Source organism: Panthera tigris, chromosome B2, assembly GCF_018350195.1.
Source record: "Panthera tigris isolate Pti1 chromosome B2, P.tigris_Pti1_mat1.1, whole genome shotgun sequence".
Taxonomy (NCBI): Eukaryota; Metazoa; Chordata; class Mammalia; order Carnivora; family Felidae; genus Panthera; species Panthera tigris.
Genome location: NC_056664.1, coordinates 49,162,738 through 49,185,335, shown reverse-complemented (window position 1 = coordinate 49,185,335; position 22,598 = coordinate 49,162,738). Strand labels below are relative to the sequence as shown.

Here is a 22,598-nt window from a genome sequence, read left to right as displayed (position 1 = left end):
ATCCTTACTGCTTTTTGTTCATTCTCTTCATAGTTATGTTTAATTTTCCACTGTTATTATAGGTATATCTATTTTCCTTGTAATTCTGTCAATTTTTGCTTTATTCTGCAGCTTTGATGCCAGGCACATAGATGCTTAAGATTATTCCAACATTGGTGAAATGGGTGTTTTTTACTCTGGAGTATTCCTCTTTATTTCTCGTTACTGCAAAAAGATTGGTTAAAATTACCTAATTTTTCATTTCATTTCATTTCTGATAAAACATAAATGAACTCTATTGGCAGTACACAGTCTTTTCTTTTGATTAGCTCACTATAGAGAGTAGGAGGCCATCAGGTAGAAGGGACTTACAGCACAGTTTAGATGTAGTGACATAAGCCATAGAAGGGGCCACTTGACCAATCTTAGCTGACAAGGAAGGATCCCAAAAGAGGTGGCATCAGAGCTGGGTTTTGGTGTGTTAAAGACTTAAATGACTCAGCTTTTGAGCATGTCAAGGAAATTGGGGAAAAGGAAGGGAATCTAAATGGACAGTGGTTTCCAATCATTTATTACTTCAAAGTGTTTTCAATTGTTTGTTATTTGAAATAGATAACACTGCAGTAAAGAACTCCAGGAAATCACCTTTGTCCATATTCCATACTATTTTGTCAGGACAAGCTCTTTGCGGGGGGGGGGGGCAGCAAGGAGTGTGGACATCTTTATTCACAGAAGAGAGCATCTAATTCAAAATCATAGAAGGCTGTTAGACATAAACTACAGTGGAGCCATGTTTTGAGGGATGTCCAGGAGTTAAGACAGCAGTGGAGATATTAAAGTCTGGGGACTCTCATGTGCACAGAGGAGAGAGCGTAGAGGGAATAGTAAGTAATTCAGTGTGTGTTGGCTTAGTTACAAGGTGTGGAGAGTCATGTTGAGAGAGTGGGCTTAAGTGGAAACTAGGTTTATACTTGATTCCATCAAAGAGCTTTAGTTAATGAAATAATATAAGGTTCTTTTCCCTTTTTCTTACCTTTGAAGTTCATGGAATCCATTTGTACTATATTCCTGAAATCGTTATAACAGTTATCTTTTGTATGTCAGAACTTATTTTCTTCCATCTCCCCAGGTGATTTTAGCATCTGGAACATATTGTTTCCCCTCCATTGCCCACCATCGCACTAAGTAATGGCAACCTCCCTTTGCTTCTTTCCTGTTCCTCATGTCCACGTGTCCTAGGATGGTACTTATTAAGTCTAAGCCCAGGCTCACCACTTACTAGCTGTGTAATTTCTGACAAGTTATCTAACCTCTCTTTGTCTTTGTCTCCGTTTCCTCAGCAATAATCCATCAGAGGGTTGGAAGAATTCAATGAAATTGTGGATGCAAAAACACCTGGCTTCTCTGCAATGCAATGACAATGATTTCCCCTCTATTATGAGTATCTAAATTCATCCAGGTTGACAAATGCTTTTTGCTACAGTTTAGAGCAGCTTGAAGCAGCTTGAAAAAGGAAACCTGAGAGGAACTGTATTATCTCCAGAGCTTTCTTTCAGTGGTAGCTCCAGTCATTTAGGGACAAAGCCCAAGCTGGTGAGAGCCCTCACCTGTCTTTGATTGCTAGATCAGAGAATAAAAGAGGAGCTTGGCCTTTAGGGCTTCCCATTCTCAGCTTTTACAAATTCAAGAGGTGCTGCATTTTAATGTTAAAATGGCATAATTTTTTCCCCCTTTTAGGTCATTCTTGTCTCCTTTCTACCCAGTCCCTACCCCCTGTCTTCCCCTTACCCCATGTAACAACAACAACAACAACAAAAAATTCAAACCCTGGTCATTTCAGATATATCAGAATATCACAGCAGAGACTAATCTTGCCCAGACTTTCTGCGAAAGCTCACATGTGCTGCAGTTTGGGGTTGCATAATTGATTTAATCTCTGATTTTAGAGGAACGCTGAACTCTCTTTGTGGGCTCTGCATACATTTCTCTAGGGCAAAAACTGTCCTACTTTTTTCTCTCTGGTATCTGTTTAGTGCTAGGCCATTCCCCACCCCCCCCCCCCACCCCAAGAATCTAAACTACCCTCCGTGAAATAAATGAAATCACAGTTGGAAAACGGCTTACTGGACAGACTTAAAACTGCCAGATAAGAGCTACACCACACATGTTTTCTTAACATTCTCCTCCTCCCCTGCTTTCCTTCTTTCTGCTCTAGCACGTCTTTGTTTGGGCCGAGAGGATACATTAGTCACTCAGCTGAGGATTGGCATTCCTACCTGGAACAGCAGTGTACTCCAGCAATTCACTGGGAAAACAGGCTGTGGGGTCTGATCCTTGCCCACTGACCCACTGTCTGACTCCAGGCAGATTCACTTACCTCTCTGAGGCTTACTTTCAACAGTGCCTCATAGACTAATGGCTGTGAAGGCTAGACCATAAAGATGTAGCAAGCTGCAAACTCACAACTCACATGGGAACCTTTTGGCTAACCAGGTATATATATGGAATGTCAATGGAGGAGAATGATTTTACACCCCCTGAAAAACTGCTTAAGCAAAATGATAACCAGGCAATTTTAAGTTCACTAGTAACTTCATAGTGTATCAGCAGCCTCATTTTGGTTGTTTTCAGGGATTTCTCAATTGGAAAGTCTCATTTGGTGACAGATATTCTTTGTCAGCCTGTTTGATACAGTATATAGTTTGGGAACTATCTTCTCACCAGGTTCTTCTTGAAAAACGAATTCTTTGTAATACTTTCTGTATCTTAAGATGTATTTTCTGAAGTAAATAACCTTTATTAGGTCAATACTAAGACTAGTCCAGCAAAATTCCCCAATTTGTATGCTGCAAAAGTGACCAAACTCCTCTGTTTGCATTGATGGATTAAGGCCAAAAGCCGTGCTGACCTTCATATCCTGAATGGATTTTCTTCATATGCTGCTAGAATAATTTCGGTTTAGAGAAAGACCCAGTACATGTTTAATAATCACTTGGCAGAAACTGTTCAAATTCACCATTGTTTAAATTCAGATTATTACTTACTAGTTGGATAAATTTGGACAAGTCCTTTAACCTCTTAGCCTTGTTATGTATGAATATTTAAAATTGACCTAAGAATCATACTTAGGGCACCTGGGTGGCTTAGTTAAGCGTGACTTCATTTCGACTCAGGTCAGGATCTCATGGTTAATGAAATCAAGCCCCATGTCGGGCTCTGCACTGGCAGCATGGAGCCTGCTTGGGACTCTCTTTCTCCCTTCCTGCCCCTCCCCTGCTCGCTCTCTCTCAAAATAAATAAACTTAAAAAAATAATAATAATACTTCTCCGGATTGCTGTGAGGATTAAATGCTAAGATGCATGTAAAGCAATTTGGGGATACAGCCATAGACAGTGTATCAGCCAGGTTTTGCTGTAATTATGTGTAACAAATACTCCCCAAATCTCATTGGCTTACAACAACAAATATTTTCACTAGAATCAGTTGCAGCTTCTGTGTTCTTCAGCTTTGCTACCTATGCCTTCATTCAGGCACTAGATGTCATTAAGGAATTCTCCTTTCATGACAGGGAACATAATAGCAAATGACCTAGTGAAAACTTGCAAAGTATTTTAAAGCATCAACTCAGAATTGGTATTACTATCACTTCTACCCAAATTTCATTGGCCACAACAAGTCACTAGGACAGGCTAAATTTTAGTAGTTAGGAAAGTATACACTTCCTGAATGGAGAAAGAAGAGTGAATATTTGCTGAACAGCAATCCACTCTACCTCAGAGAAGTTTACTGCATCTCATTTTCCCCCCTTTTCTCATTTCATCATGTGACAATTGGCTCTTCTGTGTATAGTCTACATGATAGCATCTACTTTGCATTCTCTAAATTACATCACAGTTTCCTCCTCTCTCTTTTAATTTCAAATTAATTTAAATTACTTTTCTTTGTAAACAGGTACTTTGGAAAATCCCTTAGGAAAAGAGCAAAAGCTCCTGATTCTCCTCAGAGCCTCAGAAGGAGTTTTCTGTGACCGTTTCAATGGAATTCATGTTGATCCAGGAACAATTGGTAAAGTCTACTATAACTTTTTATTAAAAATGAAATGAAATGTATATTTCTGTGATGGAGAAGTGACATTCATAAAACACATACTAAATTTCAGGCACTCTTCTAGATAATTTATATTTATTATTTCACTTACCAGGTCTTCTGTACCAGTGTCCATTTTGCAGATGTCAAAAATAGGACTCAGAGATGATTAACAATATGCAGAAGGCCACACAGCTCTATAGTGTCAGAGCTTAGATTTATATCCAGATAGGTCAGACACCAAAGCCTGGACTAAGAGTCTGTTATCAACTATAAATATTATGTGGTTGTTGATATATATATTTAATTGATCTAAAAAAACACGGTTGGCAGTTTGTTTATTTGGTACTGCCACAGCACCAAATCCTATTTTAAAGTTGACCTATGTAAAAGCATAGAAACTGGGACCGGGATTATATAACTAGGATGTGAAGCCTCACAATAACTCCATATTAAGGGATAGGTATAAGAAGCTGCTTATTCTAACATTTTTTTTTTTTTTTGCTTTCTTTGTATGGCATTACTAATTTTCTAAGATTTCAACAACCCAGTAAAATGGAAGCAATCATGTTAGGCTAATATGAAGTTTGATAACCTAGTTTCAAAATGTATAACCATTGCAAGATAGTACTGTACTTTGATAGGGCTTTATTGTTTCAAAAGGATTTTTCATACATGCTTTTATCTTTTTACAAATATGAGGTTCAAGAATATTTTTACTTTTTTACTAGATGGATAACAGGAACATTCCATTTATTTTTGCCTGTGGTATCCACTCTGTTCGGTGCAGCACCACATTGGATTAAACTTTGCTTTAGTATAAAAGGATGCCCATCTTAATCCTCAACTCCAGCCATATGGCCAAGCTAGCGTGTTTGAAATTTCCTCTGATATTAAATTGAATAAGGAATGAAATATTTCACTGTATGCTTAAAATTGTATGATACCATGGTAAATTACAGATTTTAATTTTTTTACGTAGTATAATCTTGAAACAAGGAATGGAGTTATTTTATAGTAAATCTTTGATGATTAGAAATGATCAAGAAATCTACTTGTCTGATCAGTCTAGTTTTCTGCATAACTTAGTTAAGGAAGTTAACTGGTTTTCACCAAAATCGTTGTTGGACATTTCTTTAAATTACTTCACATTCCTCCCCTTCCTATTTTACTTAGCCAATAGTCAAAAAGGTGGAATATTTTTTTTTTTAATTTTTTTTTCAACGTTTTTTATTTATTTTTGGGACAGAGAGAGACAGAGCATGAACGGGGGAGGGGGAGGGGCAGAGAGAGAGGGAGACACAGAATCTGAAACAGGCTCCAGGCTCCGAGCCATCAGCCCAGAGCCTGACGCGGGGCTCGAACTCACAGACCGCGAGATCGTGACCTGGCTGAAGTCGGACGCTTAACCGACTGCGCCACCCAGGCGCCCAAAAAAAAAAAAAAAGGTGGAATATTTTTAAAGATGATGATGATGATATCATATGAAATGTTTAGAGATAGGCATATATATATATATATATATATATGACTATCATTATGAAAGATCGATTATTCCAGGACATGTCTTAAAAGTTAGAATACTTGTTGCATTTCCATTAATCCTGATTTTTAGTTTTGTGACTTTTTCTGAATTAGAGTATGGAAAAAAATATAGTGACATAAACAGGTGGTTGGGTTCTAACTGAGAAATTTTTTTGCTTACATTGTATTAAAACTCAAAGCATAGTATTTGCACCTTACTGGTATTTGGGGTTTTTTTTAATTCAAGTTTTCTGCTAAAAATTGTGAAATCTTTAGATTTCAGTATTAGTGATATATTATGTACCAATCCAGGCATAAACAAACAATACATTTGGGTACAGGAAGAAAATGTTAGAACTTTTATTGAATCATATGTGAAGATATTCATATATGTGTATGTTTATCTAAAAATAAATAAATACACATGCATTAGGAGTGCATGATCATAATTTTGTTACTGCTTGGGTTCTGCTCAAAACATTTTGAGACCATTGGAATATGAGGAATTGTGCTACATGTGATTTTAAACAGCAATAAAACACGTAAGAGGAAAGACCTGAAGGAATAAAACTGGACCGCATCAAGCATATCCCTGGTACGACTTAAATTTATGAGTCTGAAATAAATTATATTTTGAAACAAAGGAGCTAGAGATCTATCCTTTGATATCTGTAATACAAAAAAATATGAGGTCCAACCACTGAAAACAAAGCTAATAGCACCAAATCCCTTTCCTCAGGGAGTAAAATTACCCTTGCCTTTTGGAAAATGAAGCCGATAACATAAAATATCAAAACCAGTTAACTTCCAACAGAACTGCAAATGGTTTGGAGTCACATAATGGTAGAATGTAACTAGTTAGCCATTGGAGTGGTCCCAACTTTTGGATTACTAGATGTTGTATAGCATTCATTTCTCTATAGCTTTTTGAGAGAATGAGAATAAGTTTTGAAGAATTTATTCTTTGTCTGATAAGATAGACATCTTCATATGTAGTTTCTATACAACATATCCTGCACAGTAACCTCTCTAATGAGCCTTACTTAGGTGGCCTTAATCCTCTAAAATTTCTTGTCCAACAGTTCCTCCTTTTACTTTCAGGGGTATATGGGAAAGTCCAACTTCATGGTGCTTGTCCTAAGAAATCCTGGACCCGTCTTGCAGCCGACATCGCCCCAGGCAACGAGAGGTAAGAAATGAGAGTATGTTAGGGAATGCACTTGTTTGTTTAGTTTGCTCCTGTTTCACATTTTGTTACAACATGAAATTAAATTTTAGATTAAGACTCAAAACTCAAGGATGAATAAACAGTAAAATAAGGGACAGATTAAAAAAAAATCTCTGTAACATAATTGTGGTAGAATAAAGCAACCAAAGGCAGAAAAGGCTATAGTTTATTTAAGGAGCAAAGTTTAGATAATGCATGTTTACTGCTATCAATAAATCTTTAGAAATATGAATTATATGAGATACTAGATAAAGTAAAATGTGAAATCATGATAGTCTGAGTTGAGATGATAGCTGGTTAAGAGAGAGAAAAATAAAATAGGATTGAGATGAAGAATATGAAGAATCTTATGGAATTTATCTATTTATTTAAAATTTACTTATTTTTGAGAGAAAGAGCAGGTGAGGGGCAAAGAGCGGGGGACAGAGGATCCGAGCAGGCTCTGCACTGACAGCACAGAGCCCAATGTGGGGTTCAAACTCACAAACTGTGACATCATGACCTGAGCCAAAGTCGAATGCTTAACTGAATGAGCCACTCAGGAGCCCGGAATTCTGTGGAATTTAAAGTGCAACAACAGAATTTAATAATGCACTCACTGGAAGTGGTAAAGAGTGAAATCACCGCTGCCCCAAAGTGCATAAGCACTATGAAGAACACACTGATGGAATCTACCTGAATGCAGAGGACAAAATCAGGAGACAAAAGTCATAAAAGAAGGGCGCCTGGATGGCTCAATTGGTTAAGTCTTTGGCTCAGGTCATGATCTCGCGTTTCATGAGTTCAAGCCCCGCATCGGGCTCTGTGCTGAGGGCTCAGAGCCTGGAGCCTGCTTCGGATTCTGTGTCTCACCCTCTCTCTGCCCCTCCCCTGCTTGTGCTCTCTTTCTGTCTGTCAAAAAATGGATAAATGTTAAAAAAATTTTAAAAATCATAAAAGAGAAGGTATCCAAAGTACACATAGTAATTTCTCTTTTTAATAAGAGCCCAGAGTAAATACAACAGAGAGAATAACGAAAACTCTACCTAAAATACCTCGGAGTACTTACATTTAATTTCAGTACATTTAATTACAGTGCAAGAAAAAGCAGTGAAAAAAGTAAAAGAAAAACAGAAGGGAACATAAAGCTTGTTAACCTTAGAATTCTCTACACCATTAACTATAGGAAGATAGTGGTGTAAAATATATATATCTTTAGGGAAAAAAAAAAGATTATGACCAAAGAATTGGACACTCTGCTTAAATGCTATTTACATGTAAAAACAAACAAACAAAGGTATTTTTTGCTTTTTAAGAACTGAAAAATTTTTTTTAAAAAGTATTCTATTTTTTTATTTTTTTAATTTTTAAAATTAGAGTCAATGTGTGTACCAGTGGGGGAGGGACAGAGGGAGAGAGAGAGAGAGAGAGAGAGAGAGAGAGAGAGAGAGAGAATTTTAAGCAGGCTCCATGCTCAGCACAAGAGCCTGACATGGGGTTTGATCCCACAACTCTGGGATCACTATCTGAGCCCAAATCAGGAGTCAGATGCTTGCAAGCAACTGAGCCACCCAGGTGTCCCTCAAAAAGTTTTCTAATAAAAAGATTAAACTGATTTAAAGTTCACAAATAAAAATACAATTCAGGAATACTGTAAAGGTATATAAAAATATATTTTAATGGTAAGCATTGAAATAAATTAAATATCATACTGTAAATATGGTTATTAAAATAAGACAAAGTCTAATTGTTCTTATAAAAGAAACTACATAAAATTTGCAAAGTTAATGTATTAGGGTTCTGTTTATATAAATACGTATAACACATAGGTTATGTGTGTGTATATGTAGAATACATATATTATATGTATATATATGTATATATATGTATGTATATATATTAGCATATATAATAGTATATATAAAGAGATGTATTTGAACAAATTGGCTCACATGCTTATGAGTACTGGTAAGTTCAAAATAATGTTGGCAGGTTGATAGGCTGCAAACTCTTGAGCTTTGTCTTGAGGCATAATTTCCTCTTCCTCATGGAAACTTCAGTTTTGCTTTTAAGGCCTTCCAACTGATTGATGAGGCCCATCCACATTATTGAGGGTGATCTTTACTTAAAGTCTGTTCATTGTAGATGTTAGCCATATTTACAGAACACTTTTGAAGCAACACCTACGTTAGTGTTTGATAGAATAACTGGGTACTATAGCCAGACCACATTGACACATAAACTAATCATCACAGGTCATAATTCTCAGATAAAACTCTAGGTTCACTACCTGGGAGTACGGCCATAGAAAACTGGCAATGGGGTATGAGTGCCAGATGAATTAAATATGAGTCAATTTGTTGTTTAAAACAGGATATATACCTTCCAAATCACCAGACAGATAAGAGAATGAAAGAAACCATAAAATAAATAGTAAAACACAAAAACACAATAAAATTAAATAGTAAGAGAATTAGAACAATAAAGAAGTTGTAAAAAGACAATGGAAGTAAGAAAGAATAAATCTTCCAGTTATAAAAAGAAAATATGATTCTTAAAAATGACCCTATGTAGGAAAAAATTAGATAATATATCAACATGTAATCACAACCTTTTTTTTTACTGGAGGAAAACAAAACCACTGTAGAAAAAATATTTTAATTAAATATTTAATTAAATATCCAAAATTCACTGAATAAAATGAATCATTGAAATAAAAACAAAAAGACTAAAATTATAAGAAAAGAAAAAATAAAATGTATAAAATAAATACATTTTACATTAATAATAAGACCTCATTCTCTAGGGAGATCCCAATAGTCAAGAAAGTTTTATACCAGGGGCACTTGGGTGGTTCAGTCAGTTAAGCATCCAACTTCAGCTCAGGTCTTGATCTCACAGTTTGTGGGTTCGAGCCCCGCCTTTGGCTGTGTGCTGACAGCTCAGAGCTGGAGCCTGCTTTGGATTCTGTGTCTCCCTCTCTATCTGCCCATCCCCTGCTTGTGCTCTCTGTCTGTCAGCAATAAATAAATGAATATAAAAAAAAACCCTATATCTTATACCAGATAACATAATATAGAAATCTATAAAGTAGATCTCAAAAAAAAAAAAAAATGAACTTGATAGAAAAATGATGGTAATGAAAGACATTTACTTACCTCTTTGAGTTTTTAACTTTTAAACTAGGTTAAAAATTATACAGAAAGCATGAAGAAATTTGAGTAATATAATAAAGGCAATATATATATACAAGGAATATAAATATAATTTATCTCAGAATATAAATATAAACCTAATAAATTTTAGTAAACCAAAATGATGTTGAATATGATCACAATAAAATAAATATGAAGTTGAAAACATCTTAACCAACAATCTTAATCTCTTGCAAGATAAAAAAGCAGAAAAGAAAGAATAAACCTTCTAAATAACTTTTGTATGAAAGATATGAAAATTTCTGCAGCAGATTGCTAAGGTAATAACAATAATGACAGTATTTCATGAGACATGGTCAACATGCCATCACATTAAATACTTTCATTTTGAATAGTAAAGTACAAAAAAATTAAGCTGTCAATATGAGAAACCATAAACAAAATAACCAGTAAGTCTAGTGAAATTAATTGGTGCAAGATAAAGGCAGAAATTGGTGAATTAGAAAGTAGGAAATTAGTAGACTTGAATTTTTTTTTTTTAGAGATAATGATTTAATCCTTAACAACCTTAATTATACAAATAAAACAATATGTAAAATCTGAAATGATAATTCAAGTATAACAGATGCCAAAGAGATTAGAATTGTAATACAAAAATGTGTATATTATAGAGTGCCATTCTGAAATTTAAAAATATGAGTTATATGTATGAATATAAATTATCATAATTGGTTACAGAAGAATATAGCTGAAACAAAAGCTAAAGACATGAAGTTACCAAAGATTTGTTCCCAAGAATACATTTGGCTGAAATAAATTTATGGCATATTCTTTGAATCATTAAAATATCAGACACTTTTTATGTTGTATGATCTATTCCATAGAATAGGAAAATATGGAAGTTTTTCAATTAGAAAGGAAGTGTAAAATAATTTTTAAAACAGCTGTAAAGATAACTAAAAAAAAAAGAAAGAAAACTGGAGCAATATTTAAGTGTAAAAAAAATGACAAAATCCTAAATAAAACAGCAACAAATGAAATCCAACAGTTTGTTAGGGAAAAAAAGAAAAATCATGATTGTAATTTATTCAAGTAAAGAAGGATGGTTTAAAATGAAATAATTCTTTGGTTTAATTTATTGAAGCCATATATATATATAGAGATATATGGTCCATATATATGTGTATATATATATATATGGACCATATATATATGGACTAAGAACATGATCAATTTGGTACAAAACTGAAACACATTTAATAAAATTCAGCTTGCATTCTTGGAATAAACAGTAAATTAAGACTACAAGGATATTCCTTTAAATCAATGTTTCCTAATAGAGTGGTTTAGCCATTAGTTGAGAATCACTGCTTTAAATACTGATATAAAACAAATAATTAAAAATCTGTTTCAAGCAACTTTCTATTTTATGGAAACACTGACACTAAAAATTACTGTATATTGTAACAATCATTAAATATTATTATTAAAGTTTTAGCCAATGTATGGAGTTAAGGAAAAAATGTGTTTGATGTCACTATTAAAAGAAATCCAAATTATCAGTTTGTAGATTATCAGATTTGTAGATTATATATATTTTGTCCTAGCACAGTAGAGAATCTGAAAAACTACCAGTTGCATTCAGTAAATGCACAAATCAATAGCTTTTGAGTATTTTAATGTAAAATCCTATTTTAAATTTCAATTTAAATTATCTGGAAATAAACTTAAGAAAAATGGCAGGAGCAATGGAAACAAAGCTATAAAGCACTGGTAAGAGATATAAAAGAGTAAAATAAATGGTGGTGCATAATATCAGTGGAAAGACTCAGTAGTTTAAAATCTAATGCAAGTTTTTTTTTAAACTTTATTTTGAGAGTGAGAGTGTGGGAGCAGTGGAGGGGCAGAGAGAGAGAGAGAGAGAGAGAGAGAGAGAGAGGGAGGGAGAGAGAATCTCAAGCAAACTCCATATTGTTAGAGCAGAGCCCAACACAGGGTCAAACTCACAGACCGTGAGATCATGTCCTGAGTGGAAATCTAGAGTCAGACACTTTACCATCTGAGCCACCCAGGTGCCCCAAATCTAATGCAATTTTAATCACAAGCCAAATATATTCATTTGAAATCTGATTCAATAATTCTAAGTCTTTTGGAATAATAAACACTTAAAGATAGCCAACATTACCAGTTATTTCTAGAAAAAATATATTCCTTTAATGTGAATAATTACCTTATTGCTGTTGGCACCAAAACAGAGGAGAATGCCTAGCAATAGGCTCAGATATGCGTTACCACTTAGAATTTGAACAAATTAGCATTTCAATTTAGCTGCAGACTTGTGCTGGAGTAATTGGTAAACACTTTGGAAAACTATAAAATTAAGTTCTCAAATTGTGCTTCGCTTAAAAAAATTATAGATGGATTAAAAAATTAAATGTAAAAGCTCATAAAATTATTTGAAGAATGTTTAAGTAAGCATTATGTAATATTAAAGGAGGGGAGACCTTTCTTATAAAAATGCAACAGTTGTAACAGGAAGAAGTCATAGATTTGACAACATGAAAATCAGTATTTTTGCATGCCAATTACAAAATGTGAAGGCAGATGATAAACCCGAAAATATTTACAATTTATAATAGTACAGATGGAGGGCTAATACTTTTTTATGTAAAGAATACTTAGGAATTAAAGGAAAGCAATATGAACATACTAGAAGAGTAATCATTAAAGGGTTTGAATACACGAGCCCCAAAAGAAGACATACATTTGACTATGAAGCATATAGAAAAATGTTCTTCCCTAGTAGAGTTGAAATAAATGTTAATTAAAACAAAATTAAGCACTATTTAAAGTGCTTAATTACCAAAGGGGAAGATTGAAATCCATGTTGACAAAGGGGAGGATATGTGGGCATTCAGGCTAATATTAGCCTACTTTTGCAAATAAACTAAAATAGCATTTATGTGTGCATCTAGGTGGATAGAGATGTCTGGAAGGACATACAGCATAGCAAGGATTCCTGTGGGAGAGATGATAGTTAGCTCCTGCTCTGGTATGCTTTTCTTTATGTACAGAATTTCTTCATAAAGTAGTTATTACTTTTGAACAATATTATTGTTTTTATTCAACATAATTTTTGTGAATTCTTACCCTATGTCAAACATTGAGTTATGGCCTAGAGATACAATAATAAGTAAAAATTGACATGACTCTGCACCCAGACATTAATGAAATAAATATAAAGTAAATGTAAAAATACATATCTGATAAATGCTATGAAGGAGGGCTTTATAGGATTCTGAAAACATGAATATGGGATCCTGAGGCAGTAATGGAGGTTGGAGAAAGGCTTCCTGCAGAGTGATTTCAGAGGTGGGAACTAAAAAATGAATGGCCTTTAATTAAGCAAAGTGGGGTCGGGTTTGTGTGGAAAGAGCACACCAGTGAGAGCAAACAGCACTGAGTCATTCAACAAATATCTGATGGGTACTTACTATGTATTAGGTGTAGTTGTAAGTACGATATATGTAAAGCCAAATTTGGAGAGATCACTATCCTCTGGGAGTTTATATCTTCATAGAGAGACAATAAAGAAGCTAATACAGAAATACAAACAACATAGCTGCAGATTATAAAGTGTGCTAGTAAGGAAAGCAACAGGTGGTATGATAAAGAATAACTGTGGAGTGTATGGGGTACCCTTTTAGACTAACTGGATGTGGGAGACCTTTCTGGAGAAGAAAAGTTTGAGCTGAGATCTGAATGGTAGGAGGCTTCCTGCTGTTTGATGAGAATGGGATAGAGAACTCAATGAAGGAGGGACATCCAGTATTGTCTCTGAAGTGGCCTTTGGGGAGTAGGTATAGAGAGATCACTGTAGCTGTACCAGAGTGAGGAGAGGGGAGAGTGGTATGATATGGTAGATGCCAAGTCACATGATATCTTGTTTAGGTGTGAGAGGTCAGAGGGGAAAATCACTGAGGAGTTTAGAAGGCAATTGACAGAATGTGACTTATGTGTTGAAAATCACTCTGGCTGCTATAAATATGATGAATGGTGGGGGAAAAAATCAGAAGCTGGGCTATGAGTTTGGAGATCAGTTGAAGCCAAGCATCATGGCAGCTTGACCTTGGAGGACCATGGAGGAGCCAATGGAGATGGAGAGAAGAGCTAGCACTGTCTGGACAGGCCAATGAACTGAATGTTGAGGTGAGGGAAGTGCTTCAGATCTTTTGAGCAACCTGGTGGATGGTGAAAACATGCACTGAGATGGGAAGACCAGAAGAGGAACAGATATGCCAAGGTGGAAGGTGGCAGGGACATGCCAAGTGGGAGACATGAACTGAAGATATCAAGGAGACAATTAGATATGTAATTTAGGGCTCTTATAGTAAATGATGGGAGTCTTCCAGGAAGTAGATGATATCACTGATCAAGAAGACAGGCAGAGGAGCAAATTGGAGCCTGGAAATGAGACTGGGGTTGGTCTAAATCTTTAGAAGTTGATAGAGAAAGGGACACCTGGGTGGCTCAGTTGGTTGAACATCTGACTCTTGATTTTTGCTCAAGTCTTGATGCCGTGGGATCAATCCCCATGTCATCCTCCACACTGAGCACAGAGCCTTCTTGGGTTTCTCTCTCTCTCCTTCTGCCCCTCTCCCTCCTCTGTCTCAAAAAAAAATTGTTTTAACCTTAAGAAAAAGAGAAAATGATAGAGAAAGAGTCAGTACAGATGACTGAGAAGCAGAGGCCCAAGGGGTGATTCTGTATTGGGAGGAAGAATGGACCACACAAGGGACTTGGAGGAAGGTTAGGTTGGCTGATTTGGAGAGCAAGGGCCGAGCACAATAGTGTTCCAAGGAGTAGATATGGGTCAGGACATATTCACTGGCAATATCAAGAATTTTAGTTTTTACCCTCTAAGAGCATTGTAAAACTGTTGTTAAGTTTCTAAGAGGATAGTATGGATAGGAGGGAGTGCTCATAAACACATTTCTATATCTAAAAAAAAAAAAAATCGTTTTAGGTACAATGCAGACAACAGCAGGCATCAAAAATGGATCTAGGGACACTACTTAGGAGGTGCAAGCAAGAGAGAGTGTAACCTATAGTCAGGAGCCGAAGTACCAATGGAGAGAAGTGGGCAGATTTAGAGACAGGAGATAAAAAAATATAAGATGTGTGGGATGTGAGGCACTCTCTTGGTTTCTGGACTGCAGAGATGGATGGTGGGGCCATTCACAAAAAGAGGATTAAATTTTGGGGAAAACATTATGAGTTTAGATTTGGTCATGTTGACTTTGAAGTGCCTGATACCCAAAAGGATCTGTGAAGTAGGCATTTCAAGCAAGGATAAACAGGAAACTTTAATTATAAGGTTAGCAAGCTGGAATTTGGCACGAGCCATTATGAATGGATTTTTCTTTAAAGAATGTGTTAGAAATGTAATCCACAGTCAGCTACAGGCTATTTTGAAAGAAACTCAATTTTATTAATGAAAACGATCTATAATAACTACCATTTATTGAGTTCTTCTTATGTGGGTTTACTCCATGTCAGGCATCTACCAAACATTTTATGTACATTATCTCATTTAAACCTCTCCGTGCTATGTCAGGTATTGTTATATGCATTTACAGATACGAAAACTGAGGAGAGACAAATTAAGTAAAATTTCCAAGTTTATAAGTTTGGAACTCCAAGCTAGGAGTTCCTGGGGCTGATTTTTATTTTTTTAACATGGTTTGTCTGATTCCATTGCTTGTATTCTAGTGTTCTGTATGATACAAATATTAAAAACCAAACTTCTTAGTATGAGTCATGATGAATTTTTAATGAGTTTATATGGATGATATGTAATGATCACAGTGCAGTTATTTTATGGAGAGCCTTCCTTTTTTAAACCTTTTAAAAATGTAAAATAATTGAAGCCTCACAAGAAGTTGCAAAACTAGTACAGAGTTCTCATGTACCCTTCACTCAGAATTCTCTGTTGATATATTTCATAACCTAAACATTATAAAATCCAGCAAGGTGATGTTAGTATAGTATTAACTGGAGTACAGACCTTGTTCAAACCATTTCTTTAAACATTGACCTCTGGTCTTCTTTATTTTAAAAGTCAGCTTATGGGGAGCCTGAGTGCCTCAGTTAGTTAAGCGTCTGACTCTTGGTTTCAGTTCAGGTCATGACCTCAGGGTTGGTGAATTTGAACCCCACGTTGAGCTCTGTGCTGACAGTGCAGAGCCTTCTTGGGATACTCTCTCCCTTCTTCGCTACTCCTCCTCTGCTGGCTCTCTCTCTCTCTCTCTAAATAAGTTAATACACTTTAAAAAAATATTTTAAAAAGTCAGTTTAATATGTCTTTCTAATATATTGTTATGGGGACAGATTTTACTCAGACCTCTTTATGGACTTTTGGCAACAGAATTGCATGTCTGAATTTATTTTTGTATAATTGGTTTATTATATGAAGAATGTTAAAGTTAAATCTCCAGAGGAAAAATTTCATGTTAACTTTATATATGTTTTTAATGTTTATTTATTTTTGAGAGAGAGATAGAGACAGAGCATGGGCAGAGGAGGGGCAGAGAGAGAGGGAGACACAGAATCCGAAGCAGTGTCCAGCTCTGAGCTGTCAGTACAGAGCCTGATGCGGGGCTTGTACCCCTGAACTGTGAGATCAAGACTAGAGCTGAAGTCGGATGCTTAATGAACTGAGCCACCCCAGTGCCCCTCATATTAACTTTATAAATTTATACGTATTTCTTATACTACCAATGGCAGTAGGCTTAGTAAGATATTTGAAACAATATTATTTTCTTTTGTTATACGATACTATACAAATTGATCTCTAAATTAAGTTACTTTTTATAGTTGCTTGCTTAAATTGACCTTGGGGGAGGCTGATGAAGAACATGTTGGATTTTGAGGATTTCAGATCAGTCAAGAGAAGTTATATTTATACTTAGATTTAAAGAAATTATTTTTTTTACCCATTAGAAGTATTAAGTAGATGTTGTACTGTGAGTCATTTAAAGGTGAACAAGTATTCTTTGAAATTCAATTGTTACTTAATCAATCCTATGATAAAGGTTTTAGATTTTATCCTGGTCATGGCAGGAGTTTGAATAGAGCGGGGACAGGGTCCAGTTTATGTTTGCATCTGACTCATGCTGTGTGGGGAACCGAGTGTTGCAGGATCAAGGGTGGAAGCAGAGAGACTGTTAGGACACTGCAGTGACATTGCCGTCTTTCAAGTGACACAAGCTGGTGGCTTAGATTAGGGTGGTCATGAAGGAGGAGGATGGGATGGTGAAATACGCATTGAACAGAGGAAACATGATTTGCTGATGGATTGGGTAGAAGGAAAAGTAAAGTCCCAAGATTACCGTAAAAGTTTTGACCTGAGCAACTGAATGAGGACGGCTCTCGTCCACTAGGAAGAAGAAACTGGGAGAAAAGTAGGTTTATGGGGAACTTTCTTCAGAAGTTCTCATATTTTTCTTATTCCTTTTCTCATTTGCTTTGAAAAAAAAATTTTTAATGTTTATTTATTTTTGAGAGAGAAAGGCAGAGCCTGAGCAGGGGAGGGGCAGAGAGAGAGGAAGACAGAATCCAAAGCAGGCTCTTTGCTCTGAGCTGTCAGAGGTGGGGCTCGAACCCAAGAACCGTGAGACCATGACCTGAGCCCAAGTCAAACCTACTGAGCCACCCAGGCGCCCCATCTCATTTGGTTTTTAAAGAAAGTGTATAGATATTACCCAGTCCCTTCATCCTCTTGTTCCCTATGTTTCTTGAGTAATGCATCAATTTACTCTGTTATTTATAAGGAAATATCTCTGAATCAAATAACAAATCATTTGCCACCTCAACCTTTCCCCCCGGACCGTGGCCTTCTTTACTGACATCAGCCCTGACTTTATCTTTTTTACTGTCTCCTGTATCAAATTCCTGATGGTTTTCTTTGGATGTATATTGTTTGGTTACTTCCTGTTCTCCTTTCTGATATATTCCCACTTCACACAGGACTCTCAAGAACAACTGTTTTTACCCAACTCCCTAAAAACTTGATAAATAAAATAAGGGGGACCACAGTGCTCTTGCACCTCCTCTCACCTTTATATTTCCTGCTTATCCTTATAATTCACCACATCTTCCGCAAGACCTTTGATCTCCCTTCCAGCACACATTGTTTTCTTACCATCTCAGCGATGGAATGTGGTTTTCTGCTTTATCATTTTAATAAAAATAGGCTTCCTTGTGACTGATACTAAGCTACTTAAGGTGTCTGTGTCCTCTTCCTCCAAGTGGCTTCTACAGGAGCAGAAACATAATATTTTTTATTGAGTCTCTATATTGCTCGGCCTCTAGTACACTGCAGTACACAAAGAAAACTTTTAATAAATGCCTGCTACCTTGAATGGATGTGTCTTTTCTGGAAATCAGAATTTATTGAGCCTCTTGATTCAGTGTCATATCATCTAATAAATGAGAATCTTACATTTATTTTTAAAAACCACCATAATTTATTTCGCTTATTACTCAAACTTCATTATTATTCTATAACAATTTAGTTCAAGAAATATTAGAATACAGATTTGGTGGCCTTCTTCATTTATTGGCAGGAGTTTAGGATTATATATGTAGCCTTCAAAAGAAGATGATTCTGGGGCAACTGGGTGGTTCAGTAGGTTGAGCATCTGACTTTGCCTCAGTTCATGATCTCACAGTTTGTGGGTTCAAGCCCTGTGTCCAACTCTGTGCTGACAGCTCAGAGCCTGGAGCCTGATTTGGATTCTGTGTCTCCTTCTCTCTCTCTTCCCCTTCCACACTTGCACTCTGTCTCTCTCAAAAATAAATAATGATTAAAAATGAAATAATAATAATAAAAAAAGATGATTCTGTCTGGTCCAGTGAACTGGTGGGCCCTAATCTCAAACTGGCTATTGTCTCCATGCTGAGAAAAGTCACATGAGTTAGGAACGTAGGTTGGAAATAGTACACTACAATGAAAAAAGCTTGAACTTTGGGAGAAGGCAGACTGTAATAATTCTAATTGTGTAATGAGCTAAATGTGTCATTTTTTGAGTAAACTATTCTTTCTAACCCTCAAGTTCTTATTCTATGATACAAGGAAAAACTGCCTTGCTAATAGAGTAATTATAAGGAATAAGTGAATCGATGAATGTAAAGTGCTTAGCCAGTTTCTGGCTCATAATTTGTCTCGGGACATGCTAGTTATTGTGCTAATAGTAAAAATAAGTAAAAGTAGCCTTTCTAATCCATTCGGGAGATAGTGCCAGGACCTCCCACAACTCTCTAATTTCTCTATTTCAACCTCATTTGCATCTATGGAAGAAAAGGTTTCTACATTCTGTAGGGTACAAGTGAACCCAGACCTGTCAGGCTTTTCCTAGCTTTACCACTAGAGAGAATAAGTTTTTCTCTTCCCTTAGTTTCCGTGCAAAAGTCCAGGCAACTGTAGTTGATAGCACTGTATTGTATAATTGAAGTTTGCTAAGAGAGTAGAACTTAAATATTCTCACATGAAGAAAGGTAAGTATGTGCGGTGTTGGATGTGTTCATTAACTTGATGAGGGTCATCTTTTTGCAGCGTATACATATACCGAATCATCACATTGTGCACTTTAAATATCTTATATTTTGTTGGTCAACTATACCTCAGTAAAGCTGATAAAATGAAGCCCAAGGGATGGACTTTCCCAAACAAAGGCAGGTTAGATCCCTTGCCCACCTGTCAGCAAAGGGTTTGTGGGATTATAATCAGTAGCGCTCACTAGGACATTTAATTAGGTTGGCGGTTAAGGAGAGCAGATCTCAGAAAAGACGTGGTGGATTTCATCGAATAAAGGAGAAAGGAAGCCAGGTAGACAAATAGTTGCCATTTTTGATAGCTTTTCCTATCATCATCAATGTCTGCATTGCTACAGAATTCCATTTCTTCAATACCTCACATAGTCTAATGCCAGCTGAGGGTCTGCAGTACATTTCCTGGAACTGAAAAAAATGAAAAAAAAAAAATAAAGGGAAGTGTAAAAGCAAGCCTTCAGTGTTAGAAGTCTATCTATGGCTATCCCTGTTCCTGGGAAGAAAACATGTTGGCATCTGGGACATTGAGCCTGTGGTCAAATGCAGCTGTCATCATTAAGACCTCCCTGATGTTTAGTTAACAAACCCATTTAAGTTGTAGGTGTTTATATATGAATGCTTTATGCATGGTTGTTAAAACTTTTTAAATGAAATTTGAAACTATACATTTTTTTCTTTTTTTTGTAATTATGTTCTTTTGGCCAAAAATATGATATTTTCTCAAAACTAGATAAAATGTTAGTGCCTAAATAAAGAAAACTGTGCTGGCATCTTGTTTATAGATTTTTAAAGGTTTTCTTTTGGGAGACTTTTGCAGTGATTATTCATAGTTTCCTGTGTCTTTTCATTTGGGTCCAGTTATGTTGCAAACAGCTCTTTTAATATTTTTGTTTATTTATTGTTTTAGGTGTGTTTTGCTCAGAACAGAAAGGTCTATCTTGTCCCCTGTAGCTATAGGACTCTTATTAGTATTAATCAGATAGCTGGGCTAGTTGAAGGGTAACCAAATAGTAGAAGACCATCAATGGGAAGTGTGGATGTTGGAATTTAAGGAAAACTGATACTCACCCAGACCAACAGAACCATCTAAGTTATTGATAATTGGGACCACCATTTTCTTTGAAGTTACCACTGTGGCTATGTGGACACAGAACAGAAGGGGCCATACTCCTTTGCCATATATGTATGGTCCTTATGAGATACAGATTCCCAAGGCTTCTGGAGTATAGAGAAGAGATTAATGTTCATGAACTTAAAACGTTTCAGAAGCCTTAATGGAAAAGGTCAGCATAAGTTCGTTTATATGTTTAATATAAAATTTGGGCTACTAACTTCAATAGGTCTTTTTTTCTTTTTGTTGAGAACATTGCTATGTGATATAGGGTTTATATAACTAGGTAGTCATATTTTCATTAAATATTACCTTCGAGTATCAGAGTTGAATAGCCACAGAAGGCAAGAGTATAAAACCAATTGCAAGGCAGCAGTATCCATTGTGTCAAGATTGTGGTGGAACAGAAGCAGGGGTTGGGTGTTCAGTGAAATGACTCCCATGGGAAGATTTCTTGAAGGGAAAGGAACTTCAGTCAATTTTTAAGAATGAGGCTGAAGGGCAGGGTAAGGACAAAAGTATTTTAAGTGACAGGTGAGAAGCACATAGCTATTTCCTGAGAGAGTGAGCAAATTCATCTGGCTGGAGCAGAAGCCTTATTTAAGGAAGTTGGGGAATGAGATTTTATTTGTTTTAGTTTACATTAGGGTTCACTCTTTGAGTTGTACATTCTGTGGGTTTTGGCAAATGTATAAGGACATGTATCTATCTTTACCATATCATACACTGCCTTGATTGTAGTCCCTAAAAGTTATAAGCTGGTAGCTGCATCACTGTTTAAATTGTAGGATAATGCACTGGGATATGGACCCATTGCTTCTAGTCTCTCTCAGCTTCTGAGAGGTTCAGTTTTATATACAATTAAATTCCTGCATGGTGAAGTAAAAGTAGCCATCTCTGTGAGTACACAGTGCAGACACAATGTAGAATAGACAGGGTAGAACATAACTTTTTGGTTTTTATTTCTTTTTCAATCCCTAAATTACTACCTACTTAGAGTTAATATGAAGAACTAGGTAATGGTGTAAATAAATGTGAGAATGTTTCATTCACTCTTGTCTTTTGTACATTAAAGAACATGCACTACTTTCTAAACAAAAATAGTCTGAAACAGGCAAGCATGGTGGGCTCTATCTCCTACCAACATCACACACAACTACTCCCAGTACAGAAAGTACCAGAGCTGTAGCAAGGGCTGTCTGGGTGAAAGATGGAGTCTGTCCCAGCAGGAGCTGAGTGGCTTGGGGCGGTCATCCACACACATCCTGGCCTAACCAGGTGGGGCTTGCAAGCAGGCATCCTGAGAGAGAGGCGGAGGGACACTTATACCACCCAACTCCAGGGTCAGGGGCTCTCTTTAGGCCTGGGTGGAGCTCTCTGGAAGTCCGTAGGAGTGGTGTGAGCCCTCCTGTTGCCTCATGGGCCTCTGGGAAAAAGATCTCATGTATTGCTGTGCTGTGTCCTGTGGAGAGACCACACTGTGGCTGACGGTCTTGGGGTGAGCTTAGAACTCACAGACCCTGCCCTAAAAATTCCCTGCGTCCACAAGAAATGAGTTTCAATTCTTTCCACAAGAAACTCTTCAGAACATTATGGTACCTATTGTCTGAAGAACTTTATTCAGCAGTATAGATAATAATAAAAAAGATTATCCAGGTAATACTGACTATGAAGGAAAGGATCAGTTTCAATTGTGCTGCTCATTGACTTTGGTGTGACTTTATATCCATAGCCTTATTTTCTTTTTAAAAAAGTATTTTTTTCTTACCTGTTAAATTAGAAAATTTAGATTTAAGTGAAAAATCACTACTAAACTCATCATCTATAGGCGGGCTAGCATTTTACAGTGTATCTTTCCTGTCTTGTGTGTGTGTGTGTGTGTATGTGTGTGTGTGTGTTATTTTTATTTGAAAAACAAAGTGG

The 22,598-nt window shown here is 36.2% G+C and overlaps 1 protein-coding gene across 1 annotated transcript in view; it reads left to right on the top strand.

The window, feature by feature from the left end:
* Positions 1 to 22,598, top strand: part of PKHD1 (PKHD1 ciliary IPT domain containing fibrocystin/polyductin) — a 475,560-nt gene that overhangs the window by 306,532 nt on the left and 146,430 nt on the right. The window contains exons 53-54 of the mRNA XM_007095512.3: positions 3,932 to 4,045; positions 6,692 to 6,779. Of these exons, the coding sequence (XP_007095574.2) occupies positions 3,932 to 4,045; positions 6,692 to 6,779 (202 nt within the window). The remainder of the gene's footprint in view (positions 1 to 3,931; positions 4,046 to 6,691; positions 6,780 to 22,598) is intronic.